General features: G+C 38.5%; 1 protein-coding gene across 1 annotated transcript in view; it reads right to left on the bottom strand.

The window, feature by feature from the left end:
- Window positions 1-3,601: 3,601 nt before the first annotated feature.
- Window positions 3,602-23,139, bottom strand: part of LOC126248104 (ankyrin repeat domain-containing protein 13C) — a 107,695-nt gene continuing 88,157 nt past the window's right edge. The window contains exons 8-11 of the mRNA XM_049948775.1: window positions 22,349-22,498; window positions 8,560-8,689; window positions 6,010-6,127; window positions 3,602-4,762 (exon numbers count right to left, since the gene is read on the bottom strand). Coding sequence (XP_049804732.1) covers window positions 4,747-4,762; window positions 6,010-6,127; window positions 8,560-8,689; window positions 22,349-22,498 — 414 coding nt within the window. The 3' untranslated portion in view covers window positions 3,602-4,746. The remainder of the gene's footprint in view (window positions 4,763-6,009; window positions 6,128-8,559; window positions 8,690-22,348; window positions 22,499-23,139) is intronic.

Raw genomic sequence — 23,139 nt, 5'->3', positions numbered from 1 at the left:
GAGATAAATTTATTTCAAGACTGGCATTGCCAGGGAAGAGTCTGGAAGCAACCACGATAAATCTCTTCACACTTTTAATATCCACTCTCGATCCCAATGACCATCATCCAGAACTGATTGATATGAACACAGTCGCTATCAAATTCTTTGAGGATTTTCTTTACTGACATGATCTCTACTAGACTTTGGAACTAATGGGCAATGGCGTCGTCCTACTGACCACCAAAGCAATTTAAGGTAGTGAGATGTGCAAATTCCTAAGGGACAAAACTGCTGAAGTCATCGGTCCCTAGACTTACAAACTACTGAAACTAACTTTCACAAACTTATGCTAAGAACAAAACACACACCCATGCCCAAGGGAGGACTCGGGCCTCCAGCAGGACATGGCGCCTCTAATCATGCGGATGAGATGTGTCAATGCTCTGCCTAATTGTCTCTTCTCAAATCGGCATTAATTGCAACTTCCGGGACTGAAGACAGAATACCCATCCTAAAGAAATAAGCCAGGTGCTATTTATACAGAATTTTGGATATCATACATTTCATAAATGTAAGTAAGGCACTCATTCTGGAATGCCAAGATCTCTTTCTCCGATGTCACATTGATCCAGAGCTTTTTTGGTTCTTACCTGATGTTCACTTTCTGAGGTTGCAACTGATATTACTGTCAATCAGATGTGTTTTGCAGTCTGTTTTTACAAACTTCTTGTTGGACAAATTTTCTCATTTATTCTCTGACTATAGACTGGGGGGAATCACAGAAGGGCGTTAAAGGAGCATCTGACTGAAATTTAGTCAGAACCAACTCGACCTGAGCAGCCACAGTCTCAAAAAAGGCGAGATGAACTAACAGCACCTTGCCCCTCAAAGACTTGCACACTATCTGGTAGCTATGAATTTTACGGATTCCAGTAGTGACTTTAGGTTTTGGTTTTACCTACTTCTGTTTTCTTTTTACTCTTTCTACCTCATTTTATTTTCCACCCACCAAACAGTGTAAAAATTCTGTGGGAAAACAGTGGCGCTTGTAATATTGTTGAAATCAGCTTGGCGGGAGGGAATGTTTTTATATAGAATGAGATTTTCACTCTGCAGCGGAGTGTGCGCTGATATGAAACTTCCTGGCAGATTAAAACTGTGTGCCCGACCGAGACTCGAACTCGGGACCTTTGCCTTTCGCGGGCAAGTGCTCTACCAACTGAGCTACCGAAGCACGACTCACGCCCGGTACTCACAGCTTTACTTCTGCCAGTATATATATATATAGATTTCATAAAGCTATCATAAACTGAACAAGATTTCAACCAACACTAGTCCAAACTGTCAAAGCCACCACACATAGTGTGTAAGCTACATGTCCCAAAGTCCAGAAGCATGGGACCCTCTGGATTAGCCTACACTTTGAGCTGGCTTTTCAACTCTGGAATGCCTTATTCACATTAGGACCATCCATGGATACATGAACAACTTGCCTTTTCAGATTTACCTCAGACTGGCTGCACCTGCTTCAAGTTCTTCAACTAAATCTTTAGCAGCACTTTTTCTCAAAAACACTGAAGTGAGGTACTTGCTCGAAAACTGGTCCAACATGCTGTTCTAAAAGTGTATCAGATCAAACTTAATCATTACCATATCACATGCAGCAACAACTCCTGTAGTTATTTAATGAACAGCATCTCCAGTCTGAACACAATGCCATAATTTACTTTTGACTATTCAAGATGCATTTCTGAAGCAATGTTACTATCTGGAAACACATCTGGTATCCTGCCATTGTCCCAAGAAGATTATCTCTCACAGCAGCCAACTGATACAGAAGGACCTCTGGCTTCATCATGGCATCCCTCTGCCCTTAATCTAGCACTGTCGTCCGTCATCCAGGAGCTCCTGCAGTAGGTTCTTGATGTGACTGCCTTGGGGAACATGTGGTTGCTGAGGCACACCACAACTGCACGATGCACTCCCTGCACATGCTGTGGCAGATTAAAAATACTCAGAGAATAATTACAAATACTACTTTTCTTCACTGAAACTGGTAATTTTATTTTCCAGTGCACCTGCCAAATCATGGCACCATCAGATATGTCCTTTCCTTTGTCAGAGTTGACAATCAGCTGACGGCAGCCCGAGGTGGCAGGCAGCATTGGATCCGTGGCAGCATTGGATCCATGGCTATTTGTGGTGATTAACATGGATAGAGACAATGTAATCTTCCTAATAGCCTCAAGTCCAATATGGTTCTTTCCCTTGAACGACTGGCCAAGGCCTACTTGCCTATATTGCTGAGTGACAAGTTGCTTTTAGAGAGCATGAACCAAACACGGAATTTTTCAGATGTGTGGTCTGCGATCCACCAAGATTCTGGATTCTCAGTCCAGTGGGAGTTGAAAGCATATTTCCAGATCATTGAGTAAGCCCTGATATAACACATGCATTACACAGAATCACATCTACACAATATAGTGATATGTGGAAAAGAGCTCACAAAGAAGGGAAGCCACTAGAAAATTTTGCAATTGGCACTTTTTTCCTAGTTATAAGCAACTTCTGCTCCACCCTCTTGCCTACATCTCTCCCAGAGTGGGTCCAGTGTAAGGCAATCAAACCTTCCTTGTATGTGCGGAATTTAAAGTAGTTTATGTTGACTAAGACCCACAGTAGCATCAGAAATGTTGGCCATTGAGGATGGAAATGACACAAAGAGTCACCTCAGTCCCCATGTCACAAACTCCTCTGAAAGCACACGTCTTTGTGAGAACATTGTATTAGCAAATAAAGCAGCACATTTGAACGGATGTAAATGTAAACCACATCAAATACATCACAGATCGTTGCTGGTTACATTGTGTCACAAAACACAAAATCACGCCGCCGACATCATCATCATCATCATCATCATCATCATCATCATCATCAACAACAACAACAACAACGACAATAACATACCAGCATAGTACACCCACGCTGCAGTGACAAGTGTGCAAGCCATTTCATGCCAACAACAACAACAACAACAACAACAACAAATGCCACACAGCTTGTTTGGACTTGCACAGGCCGGGCTGATCGGCTGGCCACTGCACTGAATTGAGTGAGGGCAAGGGTTGGGGAATCCCAAAACCCTGATGGAGGGCAGTCTCGCAGCACCAAAGGTGAACAGTGAGCACATAACTGCATCAAACCAATGCAGAAGGCAAGCAAATGCCTCTGCCAAAAATCAAGAGAGAGACCACGCCTTCTCCAGGGTTTTTAAACAAAATGCAAAACTTACCTGAGCTTCCCCCAAGTTTTCCAGGACAGAAAAATTCCATTTTCCACAGTGGTGGACACCCTGATATTATACCAAAGGCTTTCCATTACTATAGTTCTTAAAAAATCATCACAGGTATCCTCCTTGGGAACAATTTTGATTTGTTGTTCTCTCACCTTCACTTCATCCTTGTGAACCACCCATTCTTTCCTTCATTTCACTTCTGTCTCATTACCACTGTACAGTTTCCACTGCAGAATTTTTTCATTGTCTTAAAGTCATCTATTGTTTTAATTTACAAATCTAAATGTGAACAGGTAAAAATAATTAATGTATCTCTGCATGTGATTAAGGCATAGAAACAACACACTGCAATCACTTTATTCAAAATAACAAATATTTTAATACACCTAATATTTTTTTGTATTTATACAATTATACAAGATTCCAAACCAAAATATGAAGTTAACAAAATTTGTCATATAAAATGTTTGTTTAGTTTAATAAACTTACTTATAATACAAAACACACTAAACAATATTTATCATTTTCAGTGCAGACTTCAATTTTAATTAACAGCCTAAATTTATTATAAAATGATAACTGTACAAATCTGTCACAAAACCATTCAAAAAATAAATTCCCAATAAATACACAAGACGCGCACGCATGCATCCATTTCTCATTTTCACATCTTTGATTAAGAAATTTATTGCCTAACTTTCATGAGTAACACAGCCATGTAAATAATCCAATTTAACACCATACCATCAAGGACTCTGGGAGTGTTGTAGGCTTCCTTTGGTGAATATCCGTTCCTTGTGAGTACTTGTTTCTAAAGATTATGTGAGAAACACATAATCACTTGGAGACAATACAAAACTAAAATCACTTGCAGTGAGCTCTACGCTGGAGAAGAAACTTGAAATTTCCCCCTACCTTTGTGATACACACTTTTCCAAATAAAATGTACAGTGACTGGAGTAACTACTGCCTAAGTTAAATGGTAATGGAAACTCAAGAGCAATTGATTGTGAAACTGTCACACTGGGGTTCAGTATGCTGTTGACTGTTGTGGATGGACACAGAGTTCTAAGAGTTGGTAACCGGTTTTTATTATTGGGTACAGCAACAGCATTTTGTACTTCATTAAAAATTTTATTTTCGTTACTCCTTTCACTGACAAGCACAACAATATCTTTAGCATGATGTTCTTCCTCTTCTGTTGAACTATTACTTGGTTCACTAGTTCTGCGGAACTGATTTCCAATATCAGTTAATCTAGATGTTATACTTTCATAAAAAATGAACTCAAAGTCTTTCTTTTTAAATAAAGTCTTTGAAGATGATTTGAACACAGAAGCTGATGGATGTGCCTTTATTAGGATTTCTTCAGTGGGCATAGCACTGTTATGATCATTAGGTTTGTTGGTGTTGTTGTTAACCAAAGGATATCGGTAATTTATTTCAATTAACATTATTTGGTCGAGGTGTCATAATTCTGGAAATCTGGAAGATAGAAACCATTATATGAAATACATTTTCTAAGAATGGAAACAAAATGTTTCATTATTTAAAGAATCATAAATCTGATTCATAGTTCACAAGGCAGGGAACATGAAATTGTCTTACATAATGAACTGTCCCAGCCATTATTCATTTGAAACAATTTCTGGAACACTATGAAATAAAAAGCAGAATTTAGTACAGTTAGACACGAGTTCAGATCTTCTCATTCTAAGTCCAGGATCTTACTTGCTGCACTACAATATTATTAGCACACAAGTTAATACTATTACAAATTGATAATTGTTGAATTTCACTAAAATTCTGACTAAGAGACAAGATTCATAGTAAAAAAGTTTTTGCTTCAAATAAAATATTACTCTAATAAATCTTCACGAACATCACTAAATTAGAAACTCTTGTAAGATGCTATCATTGTTAAGATGTTCTCAGGAAACAACCAAAATTTTGAAAATCTCTGACATGACCTACAGGCTGAATTGATCAAGTGGAAGCAACGTAGTGATTAAGACATTTTACACTCTGACATGTTTTAGTATATATGTCTTAAAGTAACTTACAATGTTTTTTGTACTGTAACATACTTATCTATCATGATAACTGAATGTATTACATGGCTGTTAATTACAGGAGACTGGTGGAGCCACTCAAACTTGAATATAGCATGGGAAAGAAAATGGATTGTTTATTTTTCAAAGAACCATTGAAGCAATTGCATTAAGCAATTTAGGGAACCCAGAGCATCATCAGCAGTTAAAAAATCCAGCCTCAAAAATTGAAACTGAGTGGCATGAAATAAAATCCATTCTAATTGATCATTTTTTTAAAATTTACATCTTTTCTAGTTCTAAAATTGTAAATAATGCATGAGAAACACATTCTGCATCAGTTGTACATATAATTTCCTTGGTACACACTACATGAAATGAACCAAAGATTGTGTTACTGATTTTTCAACACTTTTACAAATCTAGGGGAAAGGATGCATTTCAGAACTTGAGATTTCTATCTGTAACATAATTTTTCTTTACTTAAAAATCCCACATACTAAATTTTGGGAAACAACACATTTATCGTGTACCTCTACCATACTTATCATAAATGGATGCACATAATAATGTATACTACAACATCTGTAATGGAGCATGCTGAAATTCCTTCGAACAAGTAAATGTTATGCAAGAGGAAAGTTACAAAGAAAACTACTACTATTCGCACATATTCCTTACCTTGTAGGATCTTCTACATAGTGAGAAGGTATTTCGAAAAGCTCTGCTTTGATGTCATTCCTAAATGCAAATTCCTGGAATGTTATCTTGGCTGTAACTGTTGGAAGAATTGGAATATCTAAAAAGAAAGATGCATGTCACTATTTTTAATACTGGTCAACCATCAACAAATTCTCAATTTTCAATGTGTAGAAGTCAGTTAATGTAGTCATTCATTCACTATGCCCAACAGTTTCTTGCCTTTTTATAAAACTTTATATGTAACACTTAATTGTCATACCAAGCAAACCTATATACTGTACCTTACCTTTCTTAGGCAACATCGTTATTTCTGAAAAATTGCTTTTAATATCAAAAGTTGGTATGTCACATTGGTGTGAAAAAGCATTAGTTTCTTTTGACTACAGCATGGAATGTATTTACTTAATGGGCCAGCCCTAGGCCTCAATCAATAGATGACCTATCTTAAAAAGTCAACTTGTTATTATGTTCTGTAAGATTGATTCCGTAGTTAGAAACACATTATTACATTAATAGTTCAGTAATTTCAATCATGGCCAAAAATAAATAACTGTATATAAATATGTACATTATGCAAGCATTAAAAGTAATCTGATCAATAACAACCACTTAATATAGCATCAGGAAGGGCATACGGCCATTACTACCACTACCATTGTCTGAACCCATATAAAAATACTGACCTTGGAGAAAAATGGGAAAAGCAGCAGCAGCAGCAGCATAGAAGAAGAAGAAGAAGAAGAAGAAGAAGAAAAAGAAGAAGCAATATAAGAAGAATAAGAAGAAGATCACAACTGTTTAATACTTTGCACAAAAATAGCATAATGATGAAAATGGGACACTGATCTTCCTTTAAGAGAAATGACAACTGAAAAAAAATTCTGAAAGGACATGGACTTGCAAATGTATTTGTTCCAAACCTACATAAACCAAAACATCATGACAATTCACCTAACACTAATGTGAGTCATTTTTGTAGAACAAAATATCTTTGATTACTCAGGCGAAGGGTAGAAAGATGTTAGGTTTAAATATACTATTAACACCGAAGAAATTAAACCTAAAAAAAGCACAATAAATTAGGATGAGCCAGGAAACTGGATGCAGCCTTCCCCTAAGAAACCATCACAGTTTTTGTTTAAAGTGTTTTGATGAAAACTGCAGGAAGTTAAATCCAGATGGACAGGTGGGAATTTAAACCCAAATCATGCTAAATATTTGCTAGAAAATTAATCACTTTGAGCCAGTGTTTTAACTAATGTATCACCTCATGTGACAATGCATAATTGTAAAAAGTCCTTAGTATGGTGGATGGAGACTGAAAGGGAAAGATGTGCATTATTCATGTAGATTGTCATGCAGTGGTAACTGAGACCCAAGCTAGCACTCCGTCGCAGCAATAGTGAGATCACTGAACACAAAGCATAAAGATGAGAAAGGAAATCAGTTGTATTATTTTCAAAGGAGCCATCCTCATACTCATTTTAACCAGTTCAAGAGAAACTACGGTAAATCTAAATATGGATGGTCAGATGGGGATCTGAAACTCGTTTTTCCACAAAGTGTCCATTGTCTTAACCACTACTTGACCTCAGTTGGTAAACAGCCACAGAATCTGGATGCTGGCACATGAAAGCTTAACCCCACGTCCCAAGAAATCTCAGATGAATATTTTCCTGTACCATACTCTGCCACCAATGACCTGTACACATTTCACAGTATTTGTTCACCAGGTTTTTTGTGGATAATGTTGAACATGCTATGCTCATTGATGTAACGTAACAAGAAACATAATTCACTGGATCAATGAAGCTGTTTTTGTTTTCACTCTTCTGTGGTACAACTGCACTACATCAATGGACAAATACAGGCTCCAGTTGAACTTGATTTTTAATAATGTGTGATGGACACAGCACTCTAAAAGTATGTGTGGCACCACTGAAAGGTACTCTTGACAGTTATGCCATGGCACATATTGTGACATTTTTGTTTAGAAGAGTTGGGATGTGTCTGATGTTTAAATGTGTCACGGACATTGAATGACCTTTTACCTAATAATGGTTTGCCACACACAGTATCAACAGCAAAACATTACCATCCTATGATCACAGCATTTCTGTAATACTCACTGGCAGTTGGATAATCGTAATCTGCTCCTAGCATTATTTCACATTTTCTGAAAATGGAGGTGACCAATTGGTTTCTCTATTGCTCTATTGTCTGTTACATATCTTGTGCTCTGCACTCCACGACTTCCATTAAACCTAAGCACTCATTCGTAACACTGAGGAGCGGTCATCCCATTCCAAGGTGACCAGAGTATTTTGCAATGAAAATTACTGTGTAACAAAGGATATTTTCTCAGAATGTCCATGTTAATATTATAAAAGAAATTCTCATCTATTTCCAGCTAAGAAATAACATCTACTTTAAGCAGTGCAATTCTACATAAATTTACAGTTCTGCAATAAAGATATCTAATACACTGAAACAATTTTACAAACAAACGAGAGCTGAAAGGTATCTTACCTATTTTAACAGGAAATCCAGGTGGAAGTTTCATTAAAACAAATTCACGAAGTTTACTAAAATGTTTAAAAGGTGCAATAACTTCCAGTACATTTAAAAGCATTTCCACTGATAATGGGAAATCTGGACTCTGAAAATTATAAAAAGATGTGTAGCTTACAGCATAGTCACTTTTATTACAAGGCATAATGATACTGTGGAAGAAAATTTATGCTTATGATCTTAAAAATGCAAAAATAACCCTATGGTTTCTAAATATTTCTTCAAAAAAGCAGGAGCAAAATTATACTTTATTATAAGAAAACAACAACAGTAGGAATATTTAAATTTAAAACACATGATGATGATACAATTATTCCGCATCTGAATATGAGCTAGTAACCATTTTATGAATCTGACAAATATTCACAGTCTCTGTGAAGCTTCATATTTTCATGGCTTACTGTTTTGTCTTTACAATTAGAGGAATACAGACATATCCAATGGGTCTCCTTATTAGATACAGTTGCATTCACGCAATTTTATAAGACATTCTAAGGACCCAGTTTGCAGACTTCTTTTAGTTAATTTCTTTCACTTGATCTAATGAGTTTCCTTAATTTTTCTTGGAACCTTTTTCACATCTCGTCAGTATAGACACTGGCATCACTCACATTCTGTGCAACATGTGCAACCTCTTGGTCTAAAATAATCTTTAATGGCCTCACTAGCAGGATGATAAAGACTAATCATTTTATATTTTTAAATGCAGGATTCAAAACATGTAGAAGAAACAGTGATCAAAACACCTATGAAGAATGGTATTCTGGATCTACAAACTTAAGAATGGTATTCTGGATCTACAAACTTCAGCACAACAGGCAACTAACTACTTAGGTCTTCAAATCTTGAGTCATGTTCATAATTTTATGCTCACGAATGTCTTCATCCATTCTTAACAGACATCCTTCTAAAGGAGCACACTGAGTATTCCATTTAAGTTGCATCATTTTCTGTATTTTCTCCATTGTATATATTTATTCATAGTAGTTGGTATTTTACTTATAAATTTTCTCAGGTAAAAGCTGGAAATATTTCAATCCAGTTTTTGGTTGAACAGTGAAGAGTACTGAATCCCTTCCATATACAGTTGCCTTCTGGTAATTTGGCAGAAGTTAATATATTAACATGACTCTTCTTCAGCACTTGCTTCAAATATACTTTTCTCGTAATCACTTTCCTCATTAAAATCTTCTTAATCCACACAGCTTCATGAAAGTCACAATCCAGTTACCTCTTACTCTTTTTCATCTCTTCTTAGGTCTTCCTACATTTCTCCTAGCCATCAGTTTACATGCTAATGCTCACTGGGGAAGTTGTGTGTTACCCATCCTGTGTGTGTGTGTGTGTGTGTGTGTGTGTGTGTGTGTGTGTGTGTGTGTGTGTTTGTTTGTTCATGACAAGTATTGAGGTAGTTAATTATGCTACTTTATGTTGGTTCTGCTTCTGTTTTTAGTCCCTCCCCTCTCCCCTTATGTAGCAAGCTCCTGAGTAGAATATTCTTTTAAGAAATCTAATTTCAACATTTTTTATATTGCATGAAGTTCTTTCTTTTATGTATTCAGCAATGATTCTCGTGAAGTAGTGCCAGTACAACCATAATTCCATAAAATTTTACTCTTGTTATCTGTCTGATCATATTTTTAACATGTTATCAATTGTGGCACTTATACGCTGGTGTGTAAAACTTGTGGATGAAATCAACTTTCGCATGACATGTCACTGCCAAGTGACATAAATCAGTGAAACTTGGTAACAGAGAGAAATCACACTTTTGTTCAAAGATAATAATTACACTGCAGTCACCATGATATAAAGGTCCCCAGGACATTGCAAAAGGCAGAACATGGCCCTTAATAGTGTGGGCCATCATCACAGATGGCAATGCATGCTCTGCAGCACATTCACAACCTGGCCACTAGGAAGATAGGAGTTCTTATGGTAGGACATTCCATTCTGCCACCAACACGGTTGACAACTGCTGGATGATCACTGGTGCATGCAGACATGCTGCAATATGTCTCTCCCACACATCCCACATGTGCATGATGGGGTTTAAGTTGGGGGAATGGGCAGGCCAGTCCATTTGCCGAATATCCTCTCATTCCGTGAGCTCCTCCACCTGCACTATTTGATGTGGTCATCCATTGTCATGCATAAAAATTAAGTTAGGCCCAAATGCACCCCTGAAAAGATGCACATGGGAAAGGAGTACAGTGTCACAATAACACTGACCAGTGTGTCGTGTTCAAAGATATGGAGGTTAGTAAACCCATGTGTCATTATGCCTTCCCGTACCATAACACTTGGACACTGAAATGATTAGATTATGTACCCTCATATGATGAGAGGTGGGAACACACATAACGTGCAAAATTATGACATTCATCCAGGAATGCTCCTAGCTATCTTGTAACTGTGCTTCTCCTAATTGTAACATTGTTTAATTTTATCTTTCTTGCTAGGTTCCCTTTCAGCAGGAGGTATATTGTTTCGTGAGGTGTTAGTGACAATCTCATATTTCGACATCATCCTTCAAGTTCATGGAGTGCTGCATTACATTTCTGTCCTATAATTCTTCTGTGGTTACCAGATACAACGAATAAAATGTCACCTACAAAAGCTATCTATCGACTTATGTTAGCATTGTCATGTAACTTCTGTAGTATGGGCTCCTGTATTACATCCCAAAACTCTGGACCACACGTTGATCCCAGTGGACTGCTTATTATTACTGTCTTCATTATTTCCTTTCCTGGGCTTATTTAGAGGTGTATGTCTCCCACAGCAAAGGTCTCTTGGGCAGTTGTACAGGATCTCTGGACACTAACTACATAAAGCAACCAAAGAAAGACAGCTGCCATACGTTATTAACAGTGCCAATAATATCGATCATCATTGCTATAGGGTACGTAGAATGAATATCTGCTGTTAGCAAGATCAACTTATTTATTGCATCTTCAGATGACTTGCCTCTTCTAAACCCAAACTGATGAGGGCTCATCCCGTGTAGCAGTCTATGACCTCGTGATTTCTTGCATAATAGTCTTTCAAATATCTTGCCAAGAAAGTTAAGAAGACAAATCGGTCGGTTGAACATGGATAACATCAGATCCTTGTCTTGCCACCATCTCAGCAGTCTTCTATGGTTTTTTGTAACCTATGCTGATCTTCTGTCTCATCTACTTTGTCATCTGGAAGCTTTGTTTCCATTTGCAAGGCAGCTGACTGTTCCAAACTTTCTGTTATTACCCCCATAATTTCTTTTGAGTGTGGACATGACTGTTGGTGATCATATATTCTCGTAGACAATTTTACATGATATCCACCAGGTATCGGTTTCTTATTTATTCCCCACAAATTGTTTCCATTGTTGCACTTTTGTTCTCCATAACTCTTCCTTAAAAATATTGTTTAATATACCTGTATCTATGCAGCCATTGGATACTTTCTTCTTCGGTCATGCTGTTCTGATATATCTTCCTGGCTCTACTTGGTTCACATCTTAATTTCTGCACCACCTCAGGATACACAGAAGGTACTCCTCTGTAATGACCTCTCCTGATAGATATTGATGCCTTTCTTTGCTCTATGTATAGCCCCTGACAGTTCTTGCAATTTAAGATCTGCATCATCATCACCCAATGGTGGATTTCCTGGATACCAAAATAGCCTCCTCAGTTCTTCCCAGTTAGCCTTCCGGAAGTTGTATTAGAGCCTTAAGCACGTGTTTTTTGTGGTATCCTCAATTTCCCTTCCAGTGAGGGTATAGTGTATGATACTGCGATCACTCAATGTTTTAAACCTTCCACCTTTTTCCACAGTGCGCCACTGTCATATTTGCTAGAGTGGTGTCCATATTTGATTTTGCTCTGACCCTCCCTTCATTATAGGTTGGTGGACTGTGAGGTGTATTCAATACCTGTGGGCCGAGTTCCTTAACAGTTTCTTCTAGTTGTCTTCCACGGTCATCAGACAGGTGGATACGCAACAATACTGATTTTGCATTTGCATCAGTGGCATACATGAGAGGCTTAATTCATCTTAGGTGACAAATATCCTTTAGCTTTAGCAGATACTCATCAATCTCATCACTAAACTGAAAATACATGGAAACCAGGATGCAACTCTCTTTTCTGATTAACATTTCCACACAGATTATGAATTCTGAACAATACTGTGATAAGAAGCATGGGAAAGACAGGAAAACATACTCTGCCCACAGGCCCTGATGGGCCCACGGGTACCAACTGATTGCCATATTATCCTCTGCCAATGATGTCATTGGATGCAGTATGGAGTGGTGTGGGGTCAGCACATTGCTCTCCTGTTCACTGTAAGTTTATGTGAGCCGAATACACCATTACTCCATCCAGTAGCTCCTCAAGTGGCATCATGAGGCTAAGTGCATCCCATTCCAGTCCTTTCACTACGGAAAAGTCCATGGCAGTACTGGGAATCGAACCCCGATACTCCAATGGCAGTCAGTCACACTAACCACTCAGTGACATACAAATAAGTACAACGAAAAATGGGAGTAGAGAATGTCATACAGTACGCTGCCAATATACATTAGTATGGCCATTAATTAATATCCACAGCAACTACCATCAGTACACATGCAGCAGTGTAGTGATCCAAATAATGAGTGAATAGGTCTCCATGGGTATCAACAGCCAATCTGTCTCAAGCAGATGATGCATGTGTGAAGGCTTCACAGAGAGAATACAGTGACCAATGTGTTTTCACAGATGTTCAAATGCATAAAAAACTTGAAATTTGGAGGCCACAGAACATCTGTATATACTACTTGACCTTGTTTTTTAATCAGATATCAATGCTGGTAGTGAGCTACAGGTCTTTGGAAATGAACCTTTTCTACGATTTTCATTACAGATATGATTATTTAAAGTAATGCATGGAAAACAAGTAATGAAAGGACTCAACATAACCACTCACTGTATAGGTGAGGCATTGAATACTCAATAGGCACATAAACAAGACTGAAAACTGTTAGAGCTTTTGCAATGTCCAAAATGTACTGCATGACATGTACAAGTGGAAAAGTCTATGTCTAAATGATTGTATGATCCAGCAGTACTAGGTTCACTGAACAATAACAGCATCAAAGGTTGGGACATGTGCAGAAATTGGTTTTGCCTGATTATGCACTGTATAAGACAGACAATATAATAAAATTTGTTGACATGGAGATTGGAGATTCTCACTGTGCAGAAGAACAACTGTGCCCATTTGCTCAGAGAAGCCATAAAAACTCACAGGCATGACAACAGCTTCGCTAGAAAAAGGAAAGCCACTAGGTAAATGGAGCCTGGATTCGCCCCCTGCAGCAAATGACCATTGCCGGTACCAAGGGAAGAACTATAGCAAAAATGGCCAATGAAAGATCGTCCGAGGTTGGCACTCTAAGTACATGAAACCCCTGACCATGAGCTCACCTCCAGTTTGCCCACCAATGACTGAGGGTGAACCTTGGCAATGCTGGCTATTCGTACTGGTGATACATCAGAAAAACAGCTAAATGACTGTGAGCCAACGTTGCTGTTTGTGTGTGTGTGTGTGTGTGTGTGTGTGTGTGTGTGTGTGTGTGTGTGTGTGTGAGCACACACATGGATGAGTGCACGTGTGCACACACAATGTGTGAAAGCTTTTGATCATTATTGAGGACTGAACAATGCTCATCCTTATTTTGCATCATCATCCACAATTTTTCATTACAATATTGTTGTTGTGGTCTTCAATCCAAAGACTGGTTTGATTCAGCTCTCCATTCTAGTTTACACTGTACACTCCTTTTTATTTCTGTGTAGCTACTGCATCTATGTCAATTTGAATCTGCATACATCAACCCTTGGACTCCCATTACAATTTTTACACTCCCCCCTCTCTTTCCCCCCTACAGCAGTTCCACCGCTCCCCCCCCCCCCCCATAGTAACAATGGCATCTTTGTCAACTGCAGTCGACACCTCACTCACGGCTATGCAAGAGAGGGCACAGCTAAATCTTACACCAGTGTGTTGCTGGGCAAGCTTGCACATCCATCACTCGTGGTCTCCAATGGGGAGTGCCATCTTACACCAGTGTGCTGCTGGGCAAGCTTGCACATCCATCACTCGTTGTCTCCACTGGGGAGTGCCATGCATATATGCCACCAGAGGACACAGAACTGACATGACCTCACTGCTCAAGACTGATTGGCCACTGCATCTTTTTAAGCAGCCACAATTCAGAGCTTCATCCCAGATACAGAGCATCTACAGACTTACCAACAGCTGCATGGACAACTACAATGAGGAGCAATACATCAACACAGCATGACACTACTAAACATTACTAATATTCAGAGACTATCAGAGTGTTTTGGAATCCAACACTATTCCTTTCTATCAAGAACATTACTCTCTCTGTGTATAACTCAGCACCACAGAAGAAGCTAGAGCCATGCAAAGTTATGTTTAACTCAGTTATTAAGCTTACATAGTGTAAATAAACTTATTAATGTGTTATCTTTTTGTAAATGTTGGCTGTCTCTATTAGCCACCGATGATACCAACCCATCAGACAGCAAGTGGTGATGAGTCTGGTTTTATAGTGGCAGTACTCAAGACCTCATTAAAATTATTCATATCTATTTCAAGTGCTTTTAATCCCAGTATGCAATGGCAACTTCTGGAGAGCAATTACTCACTGCACTTATTCAGTCAACATATTACCTCATTACTAATGGCTATTGGCTGACTGATTGAAGCTCAACAAACCCAGCAAGCTACAACAACTGAAGCACAAAATGATAGCAACCAGGTGCCACCTCCTCCACCTTTCCACTACTTTGATACACAATATGAGAAATTGATGGAGCACCGCCAGTAGCTCGAGCAGCATTTGTAAGCCTACATGACACACTTTCATCGTCTTCTTCTCCTCCTCCTCCTCCTCCTCCTTTTTCCCATGGTTAGATGTGCATACTTCCAGATTGCGTCAAAAGTTGTTCCCTCAGCTAGAACCCCTAACCTTACCACACAAAAATATTATCTGAGCATTAGAAGACTTCTCTGAAGCTCAGATTCATTTAGCCGATGCTAGTTTCAAATTTTTTCATACACATTGTCATAATAATCAGTCTTACATGGAAAGGATAGCTGAACACAAGGGCATGACTAGGAACTGTAAATGCAACTACTATTGTGGAGTCTCATTTCAAGGCGATACACTTAGAATACTAGCTGAGGTTCTAAAGCACTGAAACCCTGGTCTCAATGACATGCTTTAAGTGTTTAAACCTCAGGAAGTTCAAGACTTCACCGAACATGACTTTAATGTGGCTGTTCTTGCAAAGTTGCAAGCTTGAAGTGACCCCTGTTTGACAGGGCAAACAACAATGGCTCTCTCAAGCAACAGTATAGATACAGTCTGACACTCTCAGCTGCTTCATCGACTAGTTCAAACCTTCTGGAGGCTTGTGTAAAATGTTATGTAATCTATGACCACAAAAACTGCTTTCTCTACCATGTGGAATTCCAACACTGCCACAGATGAGGACAAACACAACAAGTGTACTTGCAAAGGAAACACAAAGTAATTTTGTTCCATACAAATCTCAACTTGACAAAATGGAAGTAAATATGGTCTCTCATTCTGAATTTGTGCTCATGAACCATGGATGAAAGCAATGTAACCACACAGTGAAATGCAAAGTTCAAAACTTGCCTCATTCTAATGATTTCGCTAATAAAAGTGCAGGTAAATGCTTCGTCAGTCACAATTCAGACAAAGACAGTATTTCAGAAGTCAGAACAAATGGTAACATTCAGATGAAACACACAGACTGTTAATCTCTCTGCAGATTTGAAATTAATCTGTACCGTTTCAGTTAGACACTGGTGATTCAGTCACACCAATTAATCAAAATACTTATTAGCACTTCAGATCCTCATCAACAAAAATCACACCAGCATCTCGTGCCCCATGATAATGAATGTAGCTCTCTACTCGGAGAGTGCACACTGCAACCCAATATAGAAATATGACTACATCACCAGTGCCTTTCACAGCATTCAGACACGTTCTAATCCCAATGTTTTTAGCATGGATTCTTGTGATTTACTTGGTTTAGATATTCAGGGCAATGTGCATGATACTGACACAAAAACTTCCCATGCCAGTATTCATCACTTGTTTGAAAAATATGAACATTTGTTTGACAGCAAACCAGAATATGCAAAGAATTTCAATATTCATATTATGCTCAAGACCACAGCAATACCCAAGTTTTACCGCAGTTTTGTGGTATCACACACACCATTTGTGATGAAGTTGCTTCTGAACTCAACGGATTAGAAGATATTGGTGTTTTGACATGGATTTCTGCAAATCTATGGCCATCTCCCCCTGTGAACACAAGAAAAGTGAACAGGATGATCAAGCTACAGTTAACACCCAAGCATTTACTGATTCTTTCTTGATTCCATGTACTGATGAGATTATGGATCACCTAGTAGGTGGAAAATTCTTTTCAAAAACTGATTTAGCCAATGCTTATCTTCAACTTCCCCTAGATGAGGAAACCGGCTTGTATCAATACCAGTGCATTCACTTCAGAAGCACCTCTGTTCCTGTGTAATTTCAACACTTTCTTGAACAAGTGATGTCAAAAGTTCTGTTCTATTCAAATTATTTAGATGACATCACTGTATCCGGACAAACATGTGAACAGCATCTCAAACGTATGGAGTCTCCTTTTCAAGTTTTAACTGACGAAGGAATCACAGGAATATTCATTTTCAACACTGAAACTGAATATTTGGAACATATCATTGATGACCATGTCCGCACCTGGTAGCTGAATGGTCAGCGTGACGGAGTGTCAATCCTCTGGTCCGGGTTCGATTCCCAGCTGGGTCAGGGAATTTTCTCTGCCCAGGGACTGAGTGATGTGCTGTCCCCATCATCATCCTAGCATCCTCATCGACTGCAGGTCGCCGAAGCGGCATCAAATTGAAAGACCGGCACCCAGTGAACGGCCTGCCCGACAGGGGGCCCTAGCCATACGATTAAATAAAAATAAATAAATAAATGACATTCGTTCTGTGATTAAGCATTCAGGGGCCATAGGAAGATGACCTTCTCCTACATATGTGCAAATGACGTAATCCATCAAATTTATTTTGAACGCATTGCTAACAGCTGTTCCTTTGCATTGGCCCTGGCATAAAAACTTTCCTTTTAAATGCACTGGAGAATGTGAACAATTTTTTTCAGAAACTGAAACATACATTGCTTAGTCACCCTTGTTTTACCGATTTTGATCCGCAAAAGCAAGTAGTGTTTCCAGTTGATGCATCATCACAAGGAACAGTGGCAGTTTTATCTCACAAGATTGGCAACACGGAACACCCCCACAGTGTTCGCGTCTCAGATGTTGAACAAGGCCCAAGCCAAGTAGTCAGTTGGAAAAGGAAGATTTAGCTGAAATTTATGGTGTTGCAAAATTTCAGCAACCTGAGTGTTGTAGAAAATTTTTTCTTGTGGTCAATCATAAACTCTTTTTCATCCGGCCAAAGGTGTACCTAATTGTACAGTATGGAAGTTGCAACACTGGTCACTAGTACTTTACAGTTATCAATATGAAATCCTGTATCACCCTATGGCACAGCACACAAACACAACACACTATCTCAGTTATCTATGGGAAATGATCTGGATTTTGATGCTTCACATGTCTCTTGTTATCAAATTGATAATTTCTATTCTCAAGTGCTGCAAGCTTTTTACACTGATTCTCGGTGGATCGCGCAAGCTACTGAACACGATCAGTCACCATGACTGCACAAGAACTACATTCAAATAGGTAGGCCTCATAATAAAAAATCAATCTCAGATGCAGTAGTTCGCAAATACCATGGGCAACATGACAGCCTTTCTCTTCAGAATGCTGTAATTCTATTGCACTTTCCTAATGAACAAACCCGAGTACTGATTGCCACATCATTACAACACGTGTTTATAACATAGAGGGTATTGCAGAATCGTTTGAGCGGTGACGATGACCATGTAACGTTTCTGCAGGTAAAGCACTGTGGCAGGCATAGTACAATTGGTGCTCTGGAATAACGTCAAAGCATTTTTCCTCAAGAAGCATGAAGTTTGCTTAGCCTTGAAAGTGTGAATGAAGCATTCAGCTTCATTGTTTTACTGAGGACAGAATGGTGTCACTTGGATATGTTGAATTCCATTTTGTTGGTGAAATTGTTTAAATTCCAATGAAGAAAATTCTGGACCACTGTCCAAAACAAATCTCTGTGGTAAACCTTCCAAGCAAGAGACACTGATAATAATAGCACCAGTAGTTGAATGTACTGGAATGACAAACAGTTATTTGCTGTACGCACTGAAGATAATGAGCCATTGTGTGTTGCAAAAAGGACCACCAAAATTAATATGGATACCCTGCCAATGACTGTCAGGTTGAGGCCAACTGCAAAATTCTTGGTGTGGAAGTGCCTGGTTATCCGCGCATCTGCAGCAACGGGTGGTAATATCTTCTATTCGTTTATCCAACCCAAGCCACTTACAATGCTGGCATGCTAACTACTTATTTCTAATGATTCCTCTGTGTTCTCTCCTCACATGCCTGTCGCCATCTGCAGCAACGGCAATCACAGACATCGAGCCTGCATGAGCTGTACAGCCTTCTGTGTCCTCAGCAGTGACAATGCTGCACCCACTTATGCCACTAGATGGACGTCCTATTTTCGGTTTCTCAGTTGACATTCCTGGGGGTTAGCAAGATGAATGTCAGGATGCGGGTTGGTTGACACCATCAGCCGTCGTTCCATATACACACACTTAGATTTATACGAAACATTACCAAATTTCTGTTTTTCACAAACACTTATCATGCTACCACGACCCTGCATTTTATTTCATCTCTGTTTCGGCCATTGACAGTTATTTTGTTACCCCAATAGCAGAATTCAACTACTTTTGGTATCTCATTCCAGAATGTAATTCCTTGAGCACTGCCCAATTCTATTTGATTACACTCCATTACCCTTATTCTACTTTTGCTGATGTTAATTCTATAACACATTTTAAAAAGACTTGTCTATTCTATTCAACTGATCTTCCCAAGCCCTTTGTCATGCCTAGCAGAACATCAATGGCACTAGCAGGCCAGTCACTCCTTGTATTTCATTTCTGCCACCTTCAGAATTTTAAAGAGTGTATTTCAATAAACATTGTCAAAAGTTTTCTCTAAATCTACAAATACCATAAAATTAGGTTTGCTTTCACCAGCCTACTTTCTAAGTCAGAGGGTCAGTATGACACTGCAAGTTCCTGCATTTTTCTGAACCCAGACTGATCCAGTTTTTCAGTTTTTCCGTAAATCATTCATATCAGTATTCAGAGTACTGCTTTATTTGTAATCGGAATTGTCAAATTTTTCTTGAGGTCTGATTATATTTTTGGCTGTCTCATAGCAGGTGGAATAGTTTTGTCATGGTATTTTCTCCCAAGGACCTCAATAACTGAGAGTGAATGTCATCAACTTCAGGTGCCTTGTTTATACTTAGGTCTTTCAGTATTCTGTTAAAACTTCTTGCAGTCTCTTATTTCCCATCTTATCCTCATACGCTTCCTCTATCCTTTCAATAATACTGCTATCGCTGTCAGTTCCTTTACATAGTCCTTCTATATAATCCTTCAAGCTTTCAGTCGTCCCTTCTTTGCTCAGTACTGACTTGCCATCTGCACTCTTTATATTCATAGAGCTGCTTCTCGTTCCTTCACAGGTTTCTCTAATTTTCCTGTACTTGTACAGCGCAGTAATTCTTGCTTACCCTTTTGCACTTTCTGTCACTCTCACTTTTTAGACATCTATATTCCCTTTTGCTTTCTTCGTTTGCTGCATTTTTATATTTTCTTGTTTCGTAAGTTTTTTATCTCAGCTGAACGTAAGCCCCATTTTTCCTGTCCCCACACTTCATTTATGTCCACTACATCTAACTTCAGTCTATTCATTTTTAGGGTTCTGTGGTTCAATTTGAAGAAAACTGGACCCTTTAGCAGAGGTAGTCAACCTTTTTTACCTACTGCCCACTTTTGTATTTCCGTTAACAGTAAAATTTTCTAACCGCTCACTGGTTCCAGAGTTATGGTGATTTATAAAGTAGGTAGTAACTTTACTTAATAACATTTATAAAGCAGAGTTACAGTAAGTTACAGCATATAATAATAATACCTTACCAAATGCTTCATGTCACAATTCTACGAAAACTAATGAAAATTTTCTTAAAACACCTACCACCTACTGTCCACCAGGAAAGCTGAAATGTCCACTCATAGGTGGTACGGATTAGGTTGACTACCACTGCCTTATAGAATCACTTTGTTGTCTGTCTGTCTGTCAGACTCTTAAGACCCCTATTTCTCTGGAATGCGTAGAGGTATCAAGCAGAAATTTATGTGAAATACGAAGGTCAACGGTCAATTGGTGGTGTAAAAAATTTAAGATTCTAAGTCAATGCAGCCAAAAGACATGGCCATATATGTCACATATTCTGATATTCATGAACTCACTCATCAAAACCAATAGCTGAACTATCTATATACAAGTAGGGCCTCGTGGTCTAGTGGTAAAGTGCATGCCTGGAAATAGAGAGATAGTGGGATCGAATCTCGGTCGGACTACGGATTTTTCAGTCTACCTTTAAACCTAGCCTCCACCTCTCAACCATGTGAGGAGTCTCCAGAAAAAATACATGGTTTGGATTCCAAGCTAAACTGTAGGTCCTCTTTCCTCAGTTGGGTAACTGGGTTAGGTCAGAGACAGGCAACTCTCCTAAGTGGCATCCAATACAAAGCCTTATACCAAGTTACTGAGCCACACGAAATAATAATAGTAATAGCAGTAATAATAATAATAAATAATAATAATAATAATAATAATAATAATAATAATAATTTATTATTATCATCATCATCATCATCATCATCAATATACATAATTAATCCTGTATGGAATCATCATAGCTTAAGTCCTACTTGCACTTGTCCAGTTTTTATTTTTAATTTCTTACTTATCTACGCAATTAAGGGATCTAACATTCTACACACCGACATGCAGAACACTAATTTTTTCACCCAACAATAACATACTCCTGAACAGTATGCACCCAGAGAGCCAATGTGGGACTATATTACCTCCAGAATATTTTACCCAAGGGGATGCCACCACCATTCTAGCGTACAGTAATGTCGCGTGTACTTGGGAAATATAAAGACTGTGATTTCCTCTGCTTTCAGCCATTCAGAACACCAACAGGCCATCTTGGCTACTATTACTATCATTCCATCATTCAGACTGCTTCTGCAACTACTGGGAAGGTTGCTGTCCCCCTTCAGGAACCTTGTACTAGTCTGGCCTCTTTACAAATATACCTCTGATGATGTTAACCTATTGTTGAGGCACGTAAGTATCTGGTCAGAGCACTGACCATGGTTTGTAGCATGCCAATTTACTTTGAAACACTGATAACTTTTCCATTGGAAGAACTGTTTCTCAGATTTGGAACAAGTTTTTTTGTGCCCAATGCAGGTTCATTTAACTGTTTATCATTCTGTGAGTTACAGATTATTCTCTCTCTTATAAAGAAACTGTAACAAACATAAAATATGAAGTCAGAGGTGTCAAAAGTCAGTACAACAACAATGAAAACCTCTTCTTACCATTGCCACTGTGGCCTTGAATGATTTGCTCGTTTCTTTATACACCATTTCCCTTCCTAATGTGGGATGAGCACCAACATCACTGTTAACGTATTCTTCCCAGGTAACTTTGCTCTCAGGTGGAGGTGACAGTGATGGTCTTCTAACTGGCTGGAAATTGAAATGTCTTTATTCTGTTATACACTGCTTAGTTGTTTCTAGAGGGAACATGCATGAAAATCTATGTAAATATACTTACATGTAACTATAGAACAATTATTTAAAAATGTTGCATACATTAAAAAATAAAAACTTACTGTATATACATACATTAAAATTGTCAACGTGAAACAGTTCAGAACCTAGATACAAATTAATACACGAGGGGCGATCATAAAGTTTTGCTTGGAAGTGCATGTATGATGCAGTCACGCCACTCACTGAAATCCCTGCAATAAAGTAGTGGAGCGTACCACTAGAAGTGTCAACACAAAATGATGAAGACCATTATAATGTGGAATATAGTTTTCTGCATTTGAAGGTAAACAACACTGCAAAAATCCATGCTGAGCTAACAGAAGCACATGGTAACAATGTACCAACATATAAAATAGAGGTGCAAGTGTACCCAGTGTGCTCGAAAAGTCTGAATGATGAAAAACAAATTTACAGACTATCTGTCATGAAGCACTGGGAGCCTCAGGAGAAGTGCTCGATGACTGGCTTATTGAAATGAAGATGATAGTGGAAAAAGTGAAAATAACATAACTCAACGGACTGATTTTCAACATCTTGCACAACATCTGAACGTG

The sequence above is a fragment of the Schistocerca nitens genome, chromosome 3, assembly GCF_023898315.1.
Source record: "Schistocerca nitens isolate TAMUIC-IGC-003100 chromosome 3, iqSchNite1.1, whole genome shotgun sequence".
NCBI classification, from domain to species: domain Eukaryota; kingdom Metazoa; phylum Arthropoda; class Insecta; order Orthoptera; family Acrididae; genus Schistocerca; species Schistocerca nitens.
This window is presented reverse-complemented; position numbering and strand designations above follow the sequence as displayed.